At 39.9% G+C, this 23,474-nt stretch overlaps 1 protein-coding gene across 1 annotated transcript in view; it reads left to right on the forward strand.

The window, feature by feature from the left end:
- The first annotated feature begins 2,572 nt into the window (after positions 1-2,572).
- The window catches only part of LOC137133507 (contactin-associated protein-like 5), a 92,041-nt gene continuing 71,139 nt past the window's right edge, over positions 2,573-23,474 (forward strand). The window contains exon 1 of the mRNA XM_067517182.1: positions 2,573-2,782. Coding sequence (XP_067373283.1) covers positions 2,710-2,782 — 73 coding nt within the window. The 5' untranslated portion in view covers positions 2,573-2,709. The remainder of the gene's footprint in view (positions 2,783-23,474) is intronic.

The raw sequence follows: 23,474 nt of genomic DNA on the forward strand, positions 1-23,474 counted from the left end.
TTGTCAGTCAAGTAAAGCAGATTACCTGAGTCATGAAGCATTCAGCATTTTTGGTAACTGCCTATGTTTGGTTGCTTTTACTCAATACAAACCAGCCATGATCTCAAATTAAACTACAAATAAAATAAAGAAATAAAAGTTCAAAAGAAAAAAAAAATAGTTAGCATTACGTAGACACAAAGACCATCAAATGGGAGCCTGATTTCTCTTCCAGCTCTGCACCTGCAGGGGTCTTGTGCACTTGTCAGCTGTGAAATGATGGATGACCAGGAGTTTTCACATGCAAAGGACTGTCTATGAATGTCCTTGAGGGGAGGGTGCTCCTCCACAGCCAGTGCCCAACTAACCACAAAGATGAATTTCATTTTCATAGCTGAAAACTGAGTTGTTTTATAGAAATTAGGTATAGTTTGGTGCAGAAGTTAGCATAACTTTTCATCAACATAATATTTAATGCATTTTGAGCTACTACAGATGCCACCCATCATTATCTTTTACCTGTTATTCCATTCAGGATCTCAGGGTAGCTATTCTAGCTATCAGTGGGTGAGAGGTGGGGTACACTCTGGACAGGTCTCCAGTCTTTGTCTTTCCAAAGGAGCTTTATCTTCTCTACATTTCAAACATAAGCTAAACTAACTATATTCGATGATAAACTTGACTATTCAGGAAATTCTGCCCTTATGTGAAACTAATAGAGATAACCTAAATATGAATTTGGGATGGTGACAGCAATAACATTTTTTTAAATGAGTAGGCAAATACTTTTCAAGGACTATGTTGTGGGACTTCCTGTTTGCACAGTACCTACAGGTACAAAGATAACTATTCCTGGATTAAGCTGACTGCATTACAATCAAAGTGTTTTTTTTTTACAGTCAAAGTCTATAGATCATTTTTTTCCGGAACAGATTTATGGGTTATTAACAATGCATGCTGGATTCACAGTATGTTATCATGTCTGGGTTTAGATTTATTACACTGAAATGGAGCCCTAAGGGTTTTAAAATACTTAAATATCCTGCTCAATGTGTAGCCACATCCACCACTGCTGGAACTACTGATCGTTTTGGTAAGTGGCCAGATTATCCATCACCCTATAACTAACTTACCGCTGCTTTCAAAACATCTGCACTTGTCTCAGTATTTTGCAGTCCAATCGGCTCATATTGGATTTTAAGTCCTAAAATTGGCACATTTGTAATAGAAACTACTTAATTAAAAAGCCGTGTGCTTTAATAAATTTGTATACATGTGTTAAGAAACCCAATAAAACACATGACAATTAAAGCGACGGCTTAAACCTATCTGTGCTTAATGTTAGGTGCTTTTAGGTGAGAGGGCAGCAGCACAGACAGGGAGGAACAGGTGAGGGAGGACAGGTGCACCCAGGGGTGTATTTATGTGATGCTTCTACTACAACACCCAACAGACTCCAGGTCCATGTGGGCCTTAAAATGGTCGGAGATCACTATAGGTTTACAAAGACCCTTGACACAAAAGGCAGATTTAAATGCTTCTCTGTCAATCTACACCAAAGTTATGGAACATTTTTACCTACATCCTACCTCCCCAGAAATGTAACTACATATCACAGTGAAACAGACTTCAAAATCTGTGATCCAACTGCTTGTATCACCTCTCCTGTGTGTGGGACAGGGAGAGTTACAGCCCTCATTCATTGTACTTAAAGTGAAACTACAGGTAAAAAAGGGGTTTAGATGTACGGATTTTTGACAAAATAAATAGCAATTATAATTTAATTTTTCTTGCGTCAAACCATGGAAAACCATTTTAAATCAGTTTGAACGACTCATTAATAAATAAATAAATATTACATAATAGGTGGGATACGTGTGATAGTTTTAAAGAGGAGCCTTTTACCATCTTCTTATTTGTAGTTACAAAGCAGTTACACCATAAGTACCAAAAATGATGGCTGCAATTTAAAGTGGAGCCTCTTACCCTCTTTTTTCTGTGGTTACCCTGTAATTACACTGTAATAATAATCACACCTATCATGTAATATTTAATAAGTACCCCATAACTAAAAAATACTTACACTGTACTTACACTTCATCTTGTTATCCTGTTAGTACCCACAAATATGTATCTATAGGTAGTGTGGACGTACACTGTTGTTACCAAAAATTACACAGTGTGAGCAAGACACTGAACCCCAACTTGTTTGCTCCCGGTGAGTGTTGGCCAGCTGCAGAGCAGCTCCCCCACCAGTGTATGAGTGTGTGTGTGACTGTGAGTGTAAATGAGTGAATGTGAAGCAGGATAAAGTGCTTTGGGAAACAATAAGTAGAAAAGCAATATATAAGTGCAGACTAAGTCTGAACTAAAAGTCTGAACTAACTTTGAGCTTCTTATGGATTGAGAGAAGCATCTATAGATTCTGGCTGCACAGTTTTCTCTTTGTGATTTGTATTTTTTAGTAGGACTGTTGTCCTGTCTGTCAATGAATGCAGGAACAGAGCGAGAAAGAGAAAGAGAGAGAGACAGAGAGAAAGAGAGCGAGCGAGAGAGAGAGAGAGAGAGAGAGCTGGGATGCACCTGACAGGGGAGAGCGACACTGGAGTGCTCTGCTCCTCCAGATCACATTCCTTGTATCTCTCTATCCTAGAGGAGGGAGACTCTCCTGTTCTCTGACACTGCTCACCCCACTGTGGACTGAATGATATACTAACCACTGCTGAGAAGATGGATTTTCTGCTGCATATAATTACCATTTACACTCTGAGTGTCTTCAGCGCAGCGACTGCCGCCTCTCTCTGTGAGTATAGCCACGTTTCAGTCCAGCTCCTGTGGACCCCTCATCCAGTTTGTGCATGTATTACAATCCATTCTAATACATGAGACTCCCACTGAGACCATGTGGACTCCAGCATGTCGCTGTGTTTTAACAAAGCTGTAACAGAGCTTATGCTGTTGCTGGCCAGGGAGCAGGGAGACAGTCTCCTCTGTCTCAGCGGCATGCAGGGAGAGGTATTACCTCCCCTGTGAGTAACTGTGGAACACAGCCAGCTGTCAGTAAGATGAACATCAGGTTCATTTCACTCTATCTGCTGCTCCTTCAGTTATTTATTACAGGATGGTTTTATGTGAGAGTTCAAAGGTGATAAAAAGCTACCTTCATTGAAATACTGAACTCAGGTGCAATGTTGAGGTACATTACTATTTTAATTTATTGCTACTTCATCCTTCCAGTTGCACATTTGTCTGATTGCTTGTTTATCAGCACATACAGTTGAGCACTGAGTTGGAGTACTCCAGGTGTAATCGAAATACTCTGGGTTCAAATTCACTAATGTGAACTTGCATAAAACAGGATATAATAAATTGTTTATTCAGTATGCAGATGTTCAAACGCCAACAAACACCTAAAATATAGGACTTGGAATAAGATACTGTATTTTATGGCAAACAAATAGGGCAGTGAGTATTTTTTAGAACCAAAGCAGTTTTCAGTGTTATGATCATTCTTTTACATCAACATGATTTTGATGTTCTTTGTAAAGAACATCCTTGAAAATGCTGTTTAAATACATCAGATTAGCTGTTGTATTATGCTATCATGTCAAAATGAAAACAGATCAATAAGTAAATTAAGTAGAAACATCTTTTGCAGCAGTTCTGACACTGAGTCTATGTGGCAAGGTTTCAATCAGCTTTAAACATCTGGGCCTGTATTAACTGAGCATCACAGAGTAGGAAAACACTTCTAAGTGGGCTAGAAGAAGTCTAAGAATGATGCATATTTGGCCCTACTTTTAGTAGCAGGAGTAAGAGCAATTTTTCAGCATTCTTAATTTAGAAAATCACTGCTATATCCATCAAGAATTACAGTGGGGCTCCAAACTGAAACTGCACTTTTCTTTATTTACAGAGAAGATGTGGGTGATTTGGGTTGGTCACATCTGACACTTTCTCGCATAAAAATTTATCTCCAAAAACTCTTACCACAAGCAGGGAAAATGTGTGAATTCTTTCATTTCTCCACCAGGCTTTAGCCTATTACAACACAAAAACACCACCAATCACTAGTTTTACTGGTGTTGTTGATGCCATTAAAGACAAATGTCATTAAAACCCTATAAGCACTAGTGAGCATGTGAGAATGACAACTGTCATAGCAACAGTCATGGTTGTGGAAGCTAAAACCTTTATTTTTTAATCATATTACCCAGTGTGTGATAAAGGGAAAATATCCTAATGAGGATATTTTCACAAAGTCAAGTCACGCAGTGGATTACAGTGACTTCCCACTAAATGTACCAATGATATTGGTCTGGTGTAAATCATATATCAAAGCTTTTAATGCTTCTGTTTTGTCAACTACAACTGTTTGTCAACAAGTTTTGCCTGTAATCATAAACCTTTCACTTGAAAAGGTGTTGAATTTAGCAATTTAGTTTCCCACTGTCTAAAACGATGAACACGTCACTCCAATCTGTACTTTGCAGCTCTGAACTTCATAAAATATTGATGCTTATCTTTGTCCCATTCATTTTGGGCAATACTTTCAAATAGCGCCTCTCTCTTTCATAACAAAGTTAGAAGCCTATCCTTCAATCTGAGGAGCCATGCTGTTCTTGGCGTGTCCATGATGAGTAGTACTCTGTCAACCTTTGCATTGTATCTGTGCTTTCTTCAGTTGCTTCTTAAGAACATTCACTGTGACATGTCTTTTCACTTTAGGTTTAGCTGTTTTAAGCTCTTGCAGCTTGATTCTTTGGCCATTTCTCAATTGCCTGTTTGAGGAAGTCAGGTCCAAATATCCACAGAAAGGCGTTCACATTCAGACCCCTTGATGCACAGTCTGCAGGTTTAAGCTGAGAATTTACTTAAGTGCCACTGTGAGACTGTTGAGGTGGACTGAATAGCTGACACCCTATTTGCTACAAACGTGCAAAACCTTAATGTCTCGTAATGTCTCGTTGCTAATGTCTTTCAGCACTGCTGCACTAGTAGCAAAACAAAACATTGTTCCTTAACAACTGGTTAACCAAACTCAAAGGCAAACACTTCAAAGGCAGCCGTGTCATTGATGACATCATCAGTACACTTATACATACACTTCTTAATCTAACTAACCTTACAATACACAAAGTGAACACATATAGAGGAAACCCTGGTTGGCTCATAAAACCTTTTCCTAGAAGTAGTCCTACTCGTCACTAAGTGTAAATGTAGGAGACTTAATAAAGTACTTTCATTTCTTACTCTCAGTCTGGAATAAAGTCTGGGCTCTGACTTGACCACTCTACAACATTAACCTTGTTGTCTTTAAACCACCTCTGTGTTGGTTTGGTCGAATGCTTGGGGTCATTGACTGGAGAGAAAATTAGTTTTCCTGCTAGACAGCTCCCTTGCAGCCTGCCTCAGGTTTTCGTTAAAGATTTCTGTGTATTTTACTCTCTACCTTAAGAATCCTTCTAGGGCCTGCTGCTGTGTAGCATCCCTACAGCATGGTGTGTTTCTGATTATGTGCAGTGTTTGGTTTCTTTTGAACATAATGTCTAGTCTGGTGAACAAAAAGCTCAGGTTTAGTCTCATCAGACCAAAGAACCTTCTTTTGACTCCAGACTCTCTCTTCTGACAAACATTACCTTCGATTTAATAATAGATGTATTAAGAGAGTTGGATACACAGCAATCCTCAGGCCTTCAGCCAATTTCGCCCTGTGGTCACTAGTTGTATTGCAACCAGAAATCCCAAAGGGGCTGTACTGAGAAATGGAACATCTGAATCTGTTGACAGGATACCTTCCTTCTACAAATAGGGTCAGATTTTAATAAGATTTTATTTATCCTTGGAGGTTTTATATGTATAATCTTTTTCCAGAACCCGAAATTTATTTTTTATGGAATTATAATGAAACTTCTAAGGAGCAAACAGAGATCTGTGGAAATGGATACAGTTGTTATTATATGCACCCAAAATAGAGGCCAGTTTTATTGTAAAACAAAAACTTAGGTTTTGGTTAGGGTTAATCTCCTAAAACTATATCAGGGTTTGTAAAACGTGGTGGTTTGCCATACAAATCAATACTTCCTTAATAACGCATCTCCCAACAAGAACTAGTTGTTTCGCATGATTTAGATCATGTGTTTTTTGTCGAAATATACACGTCATTAAATAGTAACATGTGTCATTTGGTCATTTCTGATAGCCCATACAAAGGACCTACTGTGTTGTATTTAACGGGGACATTCTCGAGCAATTGTCAAGTAAGTCAGTGGTGATCAAGTTTTGGTCCACTATCCAGTTCTCCTAATATATCTATGCATGTAATCTGACTCTTTTTCTCTTCTCCAGTCTCATCTTTACATGTTCTCATGTTTCTGACATGTTTCATGTTTTGTGTGATCAGATGTGTTTCAGTCAACTAAACTCTAGACCTGATCTCATCTGATCTGGGTTGGTTTTAAGAAATCTCCACAGGGATAAAAATAAGGACCATGTGGCAGAGATCAGGTGTCCCCCTGGTGTCACCTGAGTTTTAACAGACTGCCAACTGTAAGCACTGCGTGGTGGACCCACAGAAACCAAGTTTGGTGACAAATCAGTGGACGGGTTTCAACTTTATTTTTATTTATATAGGACCAATTCACAACAAAGTCATCCCAAGACAATTCTATTGAATATGTCATACATTGCAGATAACATGACCCTGTGCCAATCTTTGTCTTTTTTTTTCTATTGTACCACTCAAAATTGGTGGTGGCTGTGCGTTCCCATAGGTGAGGTGGGCCATGTCAGTTTTTTTTTTTCTGTCTTGGTCGGACTTCAGACTAAACTTTCTGTGCTAAAGACGTTGCATAGTGTTAACATAGAACTTATGTCAGAAAACTGCTACTTGTTACTGTGTGTTGGGCTGCAACAGCAACACGGGGTATTTGGTTAGAAAAAATTGGTTGTATCGACACTGTAAGCCAACAAAACTAAGTAACAACATCCATCCATTATGTATCACCACCTATCCTATGTGGGTATCGGGGGGGCTGGAGCCTATCCCAGCTGTCATTAGGTGAGATTGGGGCAGACAGACAACCATTCACACTCACATTCAGATCTATGAGAAATTTTAGCTTCTCCAATTAACCTAACATGCATGTTTTTGGACTGTGGGAGGAAACCTGAAAGAACATGTGAGGGCCACAGAAGCGCTAACCACTCCACTACTTTCCTGCCTCTTGAAAGACTAAAATGAGCAGCATAACTAAGAAGATTATACAGCTGTATCTTTAATCAATTGGGAGATATGTACAGCAGGCGAGTGCCTCTTGAAAGAATAAAGATACAGCTGTATATCTTCATAGTAATGCCTGATTATTACAGTATGTTTATTGTTTACTTGTATACAAAAGATTTTTTTTTTTGAAAAAGATAACTAGTAGCTGGAAATGTGGTAGTATATTTTTGATACTTCTCAACTGACACCTCACACATATGGGGACATGTTTTTGCTTTCACACACTGCACACTTCACACACTTTAGAACTGAGGTCTATAGTTGGTTGTATTGCTATGGTGGCTTGCAAACTATAAAGCCACTCGCTACTGCCACCCACTGTGTTTGATCAATTGTCTTTGTTTTCCTGTAGAACCTTTATCCACAGTTCACTTTATTAGCTGGAAGTGATTGTACCTGGTAACGTAGGTTTTGGCTGCTGCAGCCTATTGTAGTGAAGCTAGGTGGGTCAGGTGGGTGCAGCACATTATTTTATTGTTTATAAACAGTTGTTGGTTTGTTTGTTTTTGTTTGTTTTGAGATGTACTTTTAAATGGGTTGTAGTTACACTGACATTACTGTGGCCCTCAAATGCAAGCAATGATCAGACATGGTGCATCGGAATGAAATTGTGAGACGTTCCTGCAGAATAAACAGCTGCTCTCATATTTACCCCTGAGAGACAGCAGGAGTGGGGGCAGAGATGTGTCATGGCTGGTGTGTCAGATGACAGCTATGTCCTTTCAGAACACCCTCTGCTCTTTTACTGGCTTCACAAAGACACAGTGACTTTTTCCGACTCTTGTCCACTCTGAGCAGCATTTGGTTTGTCATTTCTGCAGCAGCGCTGTTACATCCACACACACTCAGTGATGAGAGATTGGCAGTAAATGGAGCTATTCACAAAAGTACTGAAACTACAATTTGTCTCTTCATCATATCCTTTATTCAGACCAGTGTGAGATTGCTTTTAAAGTCTTGTTTCCCGCTGAGTTTTTTCAAGCTGGCTTTTGGCAGAAAGGAGCAGGGGATTTAATTCATAGCTTACTACAGGACACTCCTCAGCCAGACTCTGTGGGTGGATGATTGTTGCTCTCTGTGTCTCCCTCATTGCTGGTGGAGCCTGCTGCACTGAGCGTCCATCTTTCTGAAGCTGCAAGTCATAGGGGTGCCTCTGAAGCACACCCATTTATTTCCTTCAAATCTCCAGGTTTCACATTACCGCAGAAATGTGATAGTTCACAACAAATTACTTCCTAGCTGAAGCAAAAGTGACATTTAGAATCACAGAAAAAGGGAGATGTGTGTGTGTGTGTACGCGTTTGTGTGTACTTTTATATACTGTATGTTGGAGATTCAGTGGCTGTGAAGCAGGTACTTCACAGAGAGAATTAATAATATTTAGTTCAAACCGATTAGCTCAAAGCAAGAAGGTCTTAGGTTCGATTCCTGGAACGGACGAGGCCTTTCTGTGTGGAGTTTATATAGAACATATATGACAAATAAAGCAGAATTGCTATATTGGATTGCATTAGATTGTACAGGTGAACCTAATAAAAGTGGCCAGTAGGAAATTATCGAAGTTGTAAACAATACATTTCACATTCATTTCAACTGTATATGATATATTTATGTACACAGACCCTTTATGAGCATAATAACAGTAATAATACAGAGAGACTCACTGAATAAATTCTCTCCTATTTACTGTGACTGACTTTGTGTTTTTTATTTGTCTCATGATCCCAGTGAGGCTTCAGCCACTGAAGCTTTAATGAAAGGACTCAGAGGTTGAGAGGCCTGAGTCTCTAGAAAGCAATCTGCTGAGGTTGCTGCTGTGCTGATGGTTGTGAAGAGCAAGAGTAAAAGGATAGACAGTATTGATTATATTAGAGTTAACTGATTGGCCAAATGAACAGGCTGTGTTGAAGAAAACAGAAGGCTTAGGTTTCACTTTGAGCCAATACACATGAGGTTTGTGTACACTGGAGGTTGTTGAGGAGAATTCAGGAGCCTGCAGAGAACTATGTGATGTTTGGTGTTTGATCCCTGCAGTTCTGCACTGACACGGTGAAGAAGCCCTTCCCCTTTTTATTTTATCTCAGTCACAGCATTTAGCTTCTTGTGTCCTCCCTCTTGCTTTGGACACAGAGGGAAAGTGATCACATTCCATTATTTAGGAAATGTAGTTTTTTACTGGGTGAAAGGTGGTAAATTAAGATTGTACTGCTACACATCATGGAGAAGTTGTTACTATGTGATGCTTTAACAATGTTTATATGTTTCCTCTGTCAGAATTGACCTCTTGCTACTTTAGTTACTGCTGCTGCACAAATTTTCCACTTTAGCACTGCACATAGCAGTTTATATGAATTCTGAGAGAAAGTAGAATTTTTTTATGAAATGCTTTAATACATAGGATTTAGATCAGGCCAACCAAGACTTCAACCTCCTCAGAATGAGCAACCAAATTAAATCGTCTAGCCTGACAATCTCCTCCAAATGATGTCATCAGAGAAGATTAGCCACTGTCTGAAGTGAGGCAAGTTTTATATTGCCACTAACTGAAAGAAGAAAAACCAGCTTTAAAATGACCTGGAAACACTTAAACCTTGACTAAAGTTTTTTTAACTGACCACGTAAACAAACAAAAATCATTCTGCAGTAACGTTTTACTGTCAGATGACACAAAAATTAAGTTGTTTGCCCACAATGAGCTGATATATGTTTGGAGGAGTAAAGGTGACTCTTTCAACTCTAAAAACACTAGGCATCATTCAATAACTGGTCTTATGAGGAAATGTCTTCTTAAAACTTGTGTACACTATTTTCCCAAAGATTCTAGCATTTTGGAATTTGTTCTTAGGAAAGAACAGAATCTACACACAGTAAAGACCACACATGCAAATTTGAGTAGCGATGTGTTTAAGCAAAACTTATGGTTATTGAGATTTCTTCACTTCCCCTATACTATAATGTTATAGGCTTCATATTACAATATGCTTATCATTAACATAATAATAGTAAGAACATGTCATGAATCCAATGTAGACTTTTCTTAAGAACCACTATAAGGCAAAACTTAGGAAGAGCTTCAATAAGGCCCACTGTACCTACTGTTAAGTAGTAACAGTAGTGGTAGCCTCATGAGCTGAGGATGTTTTGCTGGCAGTGGATTTGATGCATCGCAAAGACTGAATGGAATAATGAAGAAGGTGGATTGCCTCAGATTTCATCAGTATAACTTCCAACTATCATCTAGATCAGTGGTCAGCAACCCTGACGCATGTCTCCTTTGGCACACAGCAGCAGCATCAGCATGCCAGTCTGTTGAGGCAGATGATTTTGGTTGTGTTTTTCAGAAAGACAGTAATGTGTGCACTTTGTTTTGAAAATGCTGCTTGCTGAATTTCAGGTGTTAAATGCCATTTTGAACAAAGCAAGGATCTAAGCATGAAGAACACTTTCAAAGATTGGGAAGACAGTACAGAATCATTCAAAGGTTCTGTGTTCAGGTATGAGAAGCAAATCATGACCATATAAAGCAACTGATGCAGTGAAAAACAATGAATGAAGCAAGTTGTTCTGTTATGCATTGCATTGCTAAATGTGGAAAACCATTCAGCGAATATATCGGAGGCTTCTCTCTAAAGCACAAATGTGGTGTTTGAAGGCATTGGCTTTAGTAGTTATGGCAAGATACTGTGATTTGACTGTCAGAAAAGCGCATTGCTTTTGAAAGCGAGCTTCTGGTGCAACAAAAGGTAAGAGCATAACCAAGGTGTTAATGGGTCATTTTGAAGAGTGAGAAATTGATATCAGGAGTTTTGCAGTGACAACAGATGGTACCCCTGTCATGATGGGGAAACAGAGGGGAGCTGTCAGATTAATTAAGGGAAGAGGTCGGTCAGCCTATCGTGTAACTCCACTGCAAGAAAACCTCTGTGCAAAGACCTCAAATTCAGATCTTCATGGGGTTATGGCTACATTTATAAAGGTTATTAACTTCACTCTTTAACAATCTGGTCTGACACACAGTCTTAGTCCCTGCTCGAGAACATGAACTCCACAAACAAAGATATCCATCTTCATTCAGGGGGCAGGCAGGTAAAAGAGTGATTGAATTCTGTCGGATGCTTTAATGCCATCATGGTGATTCCTGGCTGAGAATATTTCAGGACAGCTCAACACCAAACTGTTTTAGACTCATGGGCAGGTTTTGCATAAAAGCAAGCAATCTTTTGAAGACATATTGCCACTACCACTTTCTGCCACTTTAGACATTTAAGGGAGCAGTCCTCAAAACACAGCAACAGGACTGTTGAAATATGCAAACATATAAGCAAGCTTGAGTTCACAACACAATTTACTGTTTTTCAGGGATGTGGACACACGTTGTCTTCTCAATAAGGCTTGACAGCACAGATAAACACAAAGTGGATGTATCTGTGGTAGACTGGTTGGGTACTAATTGAGCTCAAATGTTCAGTGTGATTAAGTGCAAGATCACAGAACCTGCATTTTCGCATGCAGGAGATCTATCACTGAGAAGTTCATCTGTCTCTGCGAAATTGCACTGGCTTTGCCACTAAACCAACAATTTGAATTGAATAATATTAATACATTTCTGTTTAATTTCATGGTCAGATAGGAGGAGAAAGGGAGTGTTATCCTGAAAGAGGAGTTTGTGAGGAACGTTCTAGAGGTGAAGAGTATCAGACAGGTTGATGAGTCTGAAGCTGGAAATTGAAGGGGTGATGTTCAATGTAGTTAGTGGTTATGCCCCACAGGAAGGATGTGAGTTAGAAGAGAAGGACAAATTCTGGAGTGAATTAGATGAAGTGATGCAGAACATCCCCAGAGCCGAGAGAGTGGTGATTGGAGCAGATTTCAATGGGCATGGAGGTGAAGGGAACAGAGGTGATGAGAATGTGATGGGCAGGTTTGGTCTTCAGGACAGGAACACAGAAGCACAGATGGTGGTAGACTTGCAAAGAGGATGGAAATGGCTGTAGTAAACACTTTCTTCCAGAAGAGGCAGGAACATAGGGTGACGTATAAGAGCGGAGGTAGAAGCACTCAGGTGGACGACATCTTGTGTAGACGTTGTAATCTGAAAGAGATCAGTGACAGTAAAGTATTGGTAGGGGAGAGTGTAGCCAGACAACACATGATGCTGGTGGTGTGTAAAATGACTCTGGTGGTGAGGAAGATGAAGAGGACAAAGAAAGAGCAGAGGACGAAGTGGTGGAAGTTGAAAAGGGAAGAATGTTGTGTAGTTTTCAGGGAGGAGCTGATACAGAATCTGGGTGGTTTGGAGGTGCTTTCAGATGACTGGACCACTACAGCTAATTTGATCAGGGAGACAGGTAGGAGGGTACTCGGTGTGTCATCTGGAAAGATGAAAGTGGACAAGAAGACTTGGTGGTGGAACAAGGAAGTTCAGGAGTGTATACAGAGAAAGAGGTTAGCTAAGAAGTGGGACACTGAGAGGACTGAAGAGAGTAGACAGGAGTACAGGGAGATACAGCGTAAGGTGAAGATAGAGGTGGCAAAGGCCAAACAAAGAGCATATGAGGACTTGTTTCTAGGTTGGATACTAAAGAGGGAGAGGTGGATTTGTACAGGTTGGCCAGACAAAGAGATAGAGATGGGAAGGATGTGCAGCAGGTTAGTGTGATTAAAGATTAAGATGGAAATGTATTGACAGGTGCCAGAAGTGTGATGGAAGATGGAAGGAAAACGTTGAAGAGTTGATGAATGAGTAAAATCAAAGGGAACAAAGAGTAGAAGAGGTGACTGGTGTGGAGCAGGAAGTAGCAAAGATTAGTAAGAGTGAAGTGAGGAGGACGTTGAAGAGGATGAAGAGTGGAAAGGCAGTTGGTCCTGATGACAAACCTGTGGAGGTATGGAAGTGTCTAGGAGAGGTGGCAGTAGAGTTTCTGACTAGTTTGTTTAACAAGATCTTGGAGAGTGAGAGGATGCTGAGGACTGGAGGAGAAGTGTACTGGTGCCCATTTTAAGAACAAGGGAGATGTGCAGAGCTGTGGCAACTACAGAGGAATAAAGCTGATGAGCCAAACAATGAAGTTGCGGGAAAGAGTAGTGGAAGCTCGGCTAAGGGCAAAGGTGAACATTTGTGAGCAGCAATATGGTTTCATGCCTAGAAAGAGTCCAACAGATGCAGTATTTGCTCTGAGGATGCTGATGGAGAAGTACAGAGAAGGTCAGAGGGAGCTGCATTGTGTCTTCGTAGATTTAGAGAAAGCGTATGACAGGGTGCAGAGAGAGGAGCTGTGGTATTGTATGAGGACGTCTGGAGTGGCAGGGAAGTATGTTAGAGTGGTGCAGGACATGTATGAGAGCTGTAAGACCGTGGTGAGGTCTGCTGTAGGTGTGACAGAGGAGTTCAAGGTGGAGGTGGGTCTGCATCAAGGATCGGCTTTGAGCCCCTTCTTGTTTGCTCTGGTGATGGACAGACTGACAGATGAGGTTAGACAAGAATCTCCCTGGACTATGATGTTTGCAGATGACATTGTTATTTGTAGTGAGAGCAGGGAGCAGGTGGAGGAAAATCTAGAGAGGTGGAGGTCTGCTCTGGAAAACAGAGGAATGAAGCTTAGCTGCAGTAAGTCAGAATACATGTGTGTCAATGAGAGGGACCCATTGGAACGATGAGGTTACAGGAAGCAAAGGAGAAGAAGGTGAGGGACTTTAAGTATTTAGGGCCAACGGTTCAGAGCAACGGAGAGTGTGGAAAAGAGGTGAAGAGGCGAGTGCAGGCAGGTTGGAACGGGTGGAGAAAAGTGTCAGAGTGTGTTGTGTGATAAAAGATCATCAGCGAGAATGAAAGGAAAGATGTTCAAGACGGTGGTGAGACCAGCAATGTTGTTCGGCTTAGAGACAGTGGCACTGAAGAAAAGACAGGAGGCAGAGCTGGAGGTAGCAGAGCTTAAGATGTTGAGGTTCTCTTTGGGAGAGACGAGGATGGACAGGATCAGGAATGAGGACATCAGAGGGACAGCTCATGTTAGATGTTTTGGAGATAAAGTCAGAGAGGCCAGATTGAGGTGGTTTGGACATGTTCAGAGGAGAAACAGTGAATATATCGGTAGAAGGATGCTGAGGTTGGAGCTGCCAGGCAGGAGGTCTAGAGGAAGAACAAAGAGGACATTTATGGAGTTAGTGAGGGAGGACATGAAGTTAGTTGGTGTGAGAGAAGAGGATGCAGAGGACAGAGTTAGATGGAGGCACATGATTCAATGTGGAGACTCCTGAAAGGGAACAGCTGAAAGGAAAAGACGACATTTCTGTTTAATTTATATGTCGTACAAACATTCAGCAACAGCAAAAGACAAAACAACCCTCTTTATTTCTTTTTTTCCTATTAAAACATATTTTATTTCAAAGAACATGGGTTATAAGGACAAGCAAAACATACAAAATAATGTAGTTTATTGTGGGCAATACTGATATGTAGAGAATGTACAAGTATATGTAGATAGTGATATGCTGACTCTTGGAAGTTCAGTATTCAGAACACAATGCTGTATGGCTGAAGGACAGAAGGAAAGAACAAAAGATGATAGATACATAATACAAGGCAATTTAGAGAAATCATTTCACTTTGTCTCTTACAAACCAAAAAAACATCTATTTTGATCAGTGGGGCTTCAGTGTTAGCGTTTTCTATTTCCAACTGTATTACTCGCACATTGATGCTGCAGATATCCATATTCTTTGGAGAGAAAATAGCTGCAACGTGTATTATTTTTATCCACTATTTACTGTATTCTCAGGGTTGGAGGTGATTTTTATCCTCCACTTTTTATTGACAGAGTCATCAAAATGCTATAGGAACCAATGATGAAAATTAGAGATTTAAAGGACACAGACTGACAAGTAATTGTGTTTATCTACTATATTTAGGGAACTGAAAAGAAGAATAGATGTTCAGAGGCAGAGGACAAAGCTAATCAATCAATCAATCTCAGGCACTGCTGCCAGACTTGGTTTATTGCCCAGATGTGTTACTGGGCAGGCATGTGGGGGCCACAGTCCTTCGTGCTAAATAACACAAAGTGGTTCACAGTGTAATGTCTGAACAATGTTCGAAGCGACTACTATGCAATTTAATAATGCATATTAATGTCCTTTTTAACCTTTAGTTATCCCATGAGTTCTCATCAGATGTCATCATCAGGTGGAAAATTGCTACTCAGTTATTCAGTTGCTCCTTCTGTTACAAGATATAAAGAATTCAAACACACTGGATAGATGGATACAGATGTAGGCAGAGGTTGGGGATTTTAATTAGTATTTTAATAACAGCGTCACTGTGAATCACACGTCTCAGGTGTTGGACCATCTCCATGGTTACCTACCCTGCTGCCCAGCACTTTTTCCGAGAAGTTTGTTTGGGGTAATTCACCATGACAATAAATTTGTTGTTGAGTGACACTGACACACTGCCGCAGAGATTTTTTGTGATCCACACAGAATAGCGATAACTTCTTTAATTAGATTATTAGTATCGAATAGTCTGACACTAAGACAGGACTGGAGAGGATTTTTAAAGGATTTAGTCAGATGGGGTTGGACTTTGATTTAAAGACAATCGACATTCTGCCTCTCTGCACTCTTAAATAAAGCCTATTGTTTCTTAACAGCTAATTTAACAATTCTACAGACAGTGATAACATCATTCAGCACATTCACAGGTGGATCACATTCAATGACCATAAAATTAAAAGAAAAACTGATAATACAAAGGCTCATTGGGACCATTGTGAGGTGGTTGGGATAGTATAGACAACAACAACATTGTATTAAAACTTAATGCATGCTCAGGTCAGACCTGCAGTTTTAGAGGGAACATGTGGAACCATGGTCACTTCAGGAGAAAAGAGAGACACTTTCTTAAGCTACAGCAGCTTCTAATATTAGGCTACAGAGTAAAAGCTGCTCTAACTGATCTGACACCAAAATCATGCATGTTAATGAGGTGCACAAAACAAAAGAACTAATATTTTAAAAAAATCCAAGTAATTCACGTAACATTTAACAATATTTACACACAATGTGCTCTATAGAATTTCCACCCGTAAGCTTTTCGGTGTGTGGTTTTTTCAACAAGACACTGGTAAGCTGTAGGCCAATAATTATAGTGAGAGAGGATAACTAATCAGATTAGTTTAAAGCGGAATTATCGCTGGTTATGTCTTAGAATAAAAAAATGCACAGTACCTTCTGGAACAATATTGAAGTTGAACTCAAATCTCTGGTATTTCAGTGCCAGTTCACCAAACTACTGCTGTATGTAGCCGATGACGGGTCAATTGTACATAGCATGTTCGCAAACAGCTTCATCAAACAAGTTTCTCAAAGTATGGCTGAACTCCCTGAACTCGTAGAACTCTCAGAACTCGTTAACCGTTTTCTTCTATCATGTTGTGGTCCACACCACCTTGTAGTCAGTTCCTCTGCTCCAGCTAGTGTGTCACGTCAGCGTCCTTCAGTAGCTGAGCTGAACTGCCTTTTTTGTTATAAACCCTTTGCGTTGCATTGTTTCCTTGACAACTGCACAACAAACTTATAAGGTAAACTACAAAGGCAACCATCAAAGCTATCAAAGCTATCTGATGTCGCTAATGACATCATCAGCACACAGAAACAAAACACAACACACAATACAGTACAGTTCACGATACACAACAACAAAACAAAAACTAACACTGAGGAAACTGTTGGTTGGCTCATACAACTAGTTACGCCAACAAGTTGGTACTGTACCCACAGACAGCAGAATTTATTATTGTTGACTGGGGACGAGAGTTTGACAGATCTGGCGGCTGAAATGAGAACTGCAGATCGGATTTTATGAGCGTGTCTCAGAGTTAAAACCCATGCATTCCAGACCAAATGCCACCAGTTGACTACCATGAATATACTGTTATAAATACGATGGTGGCGCAGGAGGGTAGAGTCCACCAATCATGCAGTTGTTGGTATGATCCTGTATCTATAAATATGTATTAGCACGCACTGTTCAGCTTAAGTTTTGAGTTCGTTAATGGATGGATTACATGTGAAGAAGTGATTGAAGTACAGAAATTAAGGGTTGCTATCAGGCTATTAGACAGGGGATTAATAGTGTTATATAAACTTGAGAAGATGGTCTAAGCCTTGATTCTTTTTAATGTGAAAGATCAAGCTTTTTTTTGATCTCACTTTATTACTTGTCAGGTTTTTTTCTGATACCTATTTTTTCATGTTGTGGAACTCTTATCAATCTTTGGCTGAATACAGTAACCAGCAACAGAGACACCTTAACCAACAAGTTACTCACAAAATGAATTTTTTATTTGATAATGAAAGTCAAACCTTAGTGTCTTGAAACATTCCCGCTGTAGTTTTCATACTCTACTCTGATGCAGCGTAAAGCCCAACTGTAAAATGTGCAGCACCGGCAGGTTGAGACTTAACAATTCAGACTATGTAAAGGCTCTAGTTAATATATTAACAAAAGACAGATATCATCTTTTTCCGTCTTTTTTATGTCCAGCGTGCTTCCTGTCACTGGATATCAAAAGAGGAAAATCAGGCTTCCTCCTGTCTGGCTTCAGCTTAGCACTTGTCTGTTTTGGTGTGTTTGTCTTAAGATGCGCTGGCACCTCGATAACACAAGCTAAAAATACCCTGTGTGCCACAGGAGAACTTTGTTTTGATAATGACTTTGATTTCTTTGACGAGCGATGTTTGTTCTGTGCTTTCAGAGGGTGGATTTGATAATGAGCACATGAGATCACTGAAAAAGGTTGAATACACTCTTACAAATTAAACAAAATGAGCCCTGTGTTAGAATAATTTATGTTTTTCTCCAAAATTTCTCTGACTCTTCAAGTCACATTCACTAAACTCTCCTTACTTGTTTTAAAGCACTTCTTCCAGACTGATGACCACCTTTACAAGGAAATATTCACATGCACACTCTTGATATTTTTGTATTTTTGACTGTAATGATAATGGGTGTCTCTACTATACATGTACAAACATTGTTAGTCCATGTTTAGACATCTGTTTTTGGTCCATATTCTAACTGTGGCTCACAACTGTGGTCTCTCCAGCAGTGGACTTGGTATGAGGCAGACCTTAAAGGAATCGGTTCGGACGTTTTAGCTGGTCCTAAAAGAAACTTGACTGCTATTTATATATAGGAAAGACTATGTGTTTAAATGTTTTCCTGCTTTCTACAGTGTCCACAAATGATTAATAGTTCCACTCTGGACACATTAAGAAATGAGGGCACCAGTTTACAGCCCTCGTTCCGTCTAAAAATCAACCTATGTTTTAACCTGATACTCAAATAAAACTTCAGCTGCACTGGACCAAATCGATTCTGAACCTATCAAAGTTCAACATTTTTAAGATCAGTGGATTTGTCTCCACACCTCACCATGTTGTTAGCTGATGATGTTACAGCCTTTGGAATTCTTTTTACAGCATTGCCCCCTGAGAAATGTTTCACTTGCTCCACATAAAGGGAACAGTCTGCAAATTGTGTATTTATGTCCATTTTGATCATTATCAGCCACGACCTGATACCTTCAAAATCTCTAAGGGGGAAGCTGTAAAGGACTTTTACCCATGGCTTGTCTCATAAAACAATGTCGATTAAAACACATGATCCACGTTGGCAGGAACAAATCCATACTATCTTGATGGCAACTGAAGCAATGCTGGACCAAATCACACACTCACATGCTGATTAGGAGTGAGTTTTATCTAATCATTTGTTTCTGAAATCCTCTAAAATACTCCAGCTCTTAAATCAGCAAAATACATATAAACATCCAAGTTACCTCCATTTGCAACTTATGAAGGAACCCTGTCACTGGAGCAACATCCAACTAAAGCATGAATTTGTATTTCAGTGCAACAGCTTAAGTTTTTATTTAGACCAGCTTGAGAGATTCCGAGAGAAAGGAGACATGAACCATTTCCTACACAAGAAGTAAAGGTTCTATTCATAGATAAAATAAAATTACAGCTAAATACTGCATATTATCTTTGTCGACCCCATCTTCCAGACTAAACATTGTCGGCCAGATAATGTATTGATCCCTTCATTTTTTCTTTTAGTCTGGGTCACCAAGGAAAAAACAATTAATAAATCACATCATTAAACCAACAACTTAAACCTCAGTAGTTTAGTCTGATGTGTGATGGAAACAACCTTCAATACCTACAAATGAGACATGTGGCTAAGAGGTCTGAGGACGGATTAAACAATAAAGCATGGTTTCAACATTTCTATAAAGTTTCAGGGCCTGGTGGCTCAATGTGTAGTGCATCGGGTTGGGATGCAGAAGGCCGTGAGATTGAATCGCACCCCATTCGGTGTGGCCTCATCCAGCCATCAAGAGCTATGTTGGTGCTGGTCTCTAGTCTGGAAAAAATGGTAAGAGTTGCAGCAGTAGGGCATCAGTCATAAAAACCCAAATCAACATGCTGAACACATTCCGCAGTGGTGACCCCAGAGGGTACAAGCTGAAAGCCATTGATTTATTTTATTTTCTATGAAGTTACTTTTTTGTTGTTCTTCAACTTAGTTGAGAGTTGAGCGGAAACAGAGTTGAGAGATGACAAGCAGCAAAGGTCCCCAGCTGGATTTGAGTCAGGGATCCTGCAGTATGTGCCTTATTATTTCGGTGTCATGGTGCTCCAGCTACCGTGTTCTTATTCGAAACTGTACCTCCCAGGTTGCACAGACATAAAATTTGGTGAAGATGTTTGTGGCACAGGTTCATCCAGCAGGTCGAAGGTTTTAATATCCTGTGAAATATCTCAGCATCTTGATGGCTCCTCCACAGCATTTTGTACAGACATTTGCTCCAGCAGATTTAATATGGTTCAAACATGAATGATTTTCTGACTCCTCATCTACTGTCTATCACAATTTAGTGCAAAGGCGGACTCAAGTGAGGAGACTGTGAGAGGGACTCAACTAACAAATATGTTTATTGGTTAAAAAAAATCAATAATAGAAATTGCTCCTAACAGGGAGTTACAAAGAAAAACATGACAGGCAACAGAAATATACTGAGCAACAACGATTCCAGAGAAACAACTTAGAACACAAACCTGACTGAATACTAGACCAATTATAAGGAAACCAAAATGCAAGCCGCTAAACCTAAACTAGCAACTGGGAAACCCAACTAACACTTGGAAAAACTAAAGGGATAAATGAACAGAAAGCACACCAATCCTCGGAGCAAAAGTTGCTGGAAAACAGATTTACAGGAATCAGGATTGCTAAGGTCAGGTAAATTATGCATTCAGTATGCAGGCTGGGAGTGAGATGAGGATCTGGCATGGAACTGTGGGGAAATTTGGACCTAAATAGTGAGGGAAACAGATGCAAACAATAATGAGGGATATTAAAGGCAAAGCTAAAGGAAAAGACTAGGAACAGGAAGCGGCCAAAAGGGGCTACAAAATGAAAGTCCAAAGGCAGGAAGTGTAATTGAAGGCCAGATCGTGACACTGTCATCATCAGCAAGTTAGTGTTAGTTAGTGTTAGTTAGTCCCTCCTTTGCTTTATTGCCAAATATCTACAAATGACATTTTTATCAGTCTCTGCTTTGTGTTTCATTATAACAAGCCACAGCTGTGGCTCAGCTGGTAGAGCAGCTGTCCATCAACCACAGCATCAATGGAGCATGTTAGAGCATCCATCTTTCCTATTACTGTAGTGAGAAGCACTGACTCTGTTCCAACAGTTGATGTCCTTGATGATTTAAGGAGATTAAGAATTCCATCTCCCTTGTAGCTCTGTGCATGGACTCATGTGGGTCGATGTGAACCCACCACCTCCAATATAAGCACAAATCCCCTGAGCCATGCAAGAAGGAGTCAGAGCAAACAAAATCAAAGCTCTTTCTGATTTCCACTTATCTGATGGGCCAAGCAAGAAGTGAGAAGAGCAGTCACAGCTTTATGCACAAATCACTGTAAATCTTCCTGACTGACATCCAGGCATTTGGCTCAACACCAAGCCTGCAGATGGAAGCTGAAAGCTACAACTGCATCTGTGTGACACAGTTTACACTGTCAGGATCAGAAAGTAATGGCTCAATCGGAAAACAAGTCATGCAGCACCTGATGTTACTGAGCTGCAACAAAATGTATATATGATAATGATGCGAAGCAACGAGTTGAGCCTTTGATACAAGTTAACATTAGCTGTTGTTGGTTAATTAGCTTTATCATTAAAGTTGCTATAATAGACATACAGACAGAGCACAACTGGAAGGATAGGTGGTTCTTAAAAGTGTCTCACGTTTTAGTTTTTCTTTTTTACCTGATGTGCTGGTTGCATAGTAACTAATAGGCCAGCGCTCTTATTTGCATTTCCGAAGGGAACATGTGCACCTTACCCATTTGTATCCTAAAAAAACTACATTACCACCTATTATCAAGCTGATCCATGTTAGCTACACAAATACCTATCTTGACAAGTGGCAAATCAGGTCAGGTGAAACTTATACCTGAACTAAATAAGTTCTTGATGTCAGATGGAGCACAGCACCGGCAAAAGTCAATCTCTTGGCATCTTGGCTTGTCTCTATATACTTGTTCTATTAGATCTTAGTGCATTTAAAATTTTTCTTTCTCGTTAATTACACTCAGTACCCCATAATGACAGAATTTTAGAAATATCTGTAAATTTCTTAAAAAGAAAAACTTAAATATCCGATGTACATAAGTATTTAGACCCTCTATTCAGTTCATTCTTCTCTTGGCTTCACATAATGGATTCCTCTCTATACTTGTTCTGTTAGAGCTTAGTGTTGCATTTGACATCATTAATCACAACATTTTATTACAGAGACTGGAACATGAATTTGGGGAACTGCTCTGGGTTGGTTTAAATCTATCAGACAGATTCCAATTTGTTCATATTAATGATGAATCTTCAACATACACAAAAAGTTAGTTATGGAGTTCCACAAGAATCTATGTAAGGACCAGTACCATTACTTTATACAAGTCACCTTTAGGCAGCATTATTAGAAAAAACTTCATAAATTTCCATTATATGTATCTATGGACCAGATGACACAAATCGTTTACTCAAACTTTAGGCATTTCGAAAAGACACAGTTTCACAGTTTCTTACTTCTCAACTCAGCTAATGCCTAGGCTCAAACTCTTCCTCTTTGATAAAGCTTATAGTTAATTATAGTCATGCTCCTATAGGCTTAGACTGCTGGGGACCCCCCTGATGCACTGAGCTCATTTTCTCCTCTAGTCACTCTTCTCTCGTTTATCCCCACATTTACTTGTCTCCACTGTATGACATTAACTTTGTGTTTTCTCCCATAGTTGTCGTTCTCCCTCTCTGTCCCTTTCTGCAGGTGTCCCCAGCTTTGGAGCTGTGTGTTTTCCAGTGTGCAGCTGGTCCTTCCAACCTGCCCCATATTTTGTTGTTGCTTTTTGGCCACCCACCCTGAGCCTTGTTCTGCAGGAGGTTTCTTCCATAAAAAGGAAGTTTTTCCTCTCCACTGTTGCCTATGGCTTGCTCAAGGGGGATTTGTTGGGTTTTCCCTATACATCTTTATAGTGTTGACTTTATTATGGTAAGTGCCTTGAGATGACTTTGTTGTGAATTGGTGCTATATAAATAAAGTTGAAATTGCAGGAATTTCCACTGTGCAGGAATTCTCGAGCATGGCGGTTTTAGATTTGAACAAAGTCAATTACAAAGCATGCACTGTATATGGCTGTATGGAGCCATATGGAAACCTATATTTTTCTACACCGGCATGGGGGCAGCTGTAGCTTAGTTGGTAAGGCACTCATCCACGGACCACAGGGTCTGTGGCTCGATCCCTTGTCCTAGCTATATGTTGAAGTCTCCTTGGGCAAGACACTGAACCCCCAAAAGCCCATTCCCATCCCCAGCTGTGCATCGCTGGTCCAAGCCCGGTAGAAATTGGGGAGGGTTGCGTCAGGAAGGGCATCTGGTGTAAAAACTGTCAAATAAACATGCGGACAATGATCTGCAATAAAATGAAAGCCAAAAAATGTATAACAGTTGTTTACACTTTAACTCAATAACACTTGTAAACACCTTCAAAAAGATATTTAAACTCAAGACTGAAAAGTAACTTTATTCTCCCCAATGGGTAATTAATTGTGCAGCAGTAGAAAACCATCATGACAG

Source organism: Channa argus, chromosome 9 (genome assembly GCF_033026475.1).
Source record: "Channa argus isolate prfri chromosome 9, Channa argus male v1.0, whole genome shotgun sequence".
Lineage (NCBI taxonomy): Eukaryota > Metazoa > Chordata > Actinopteri > Anabantiformes > Channidae > Channa > Channa argus.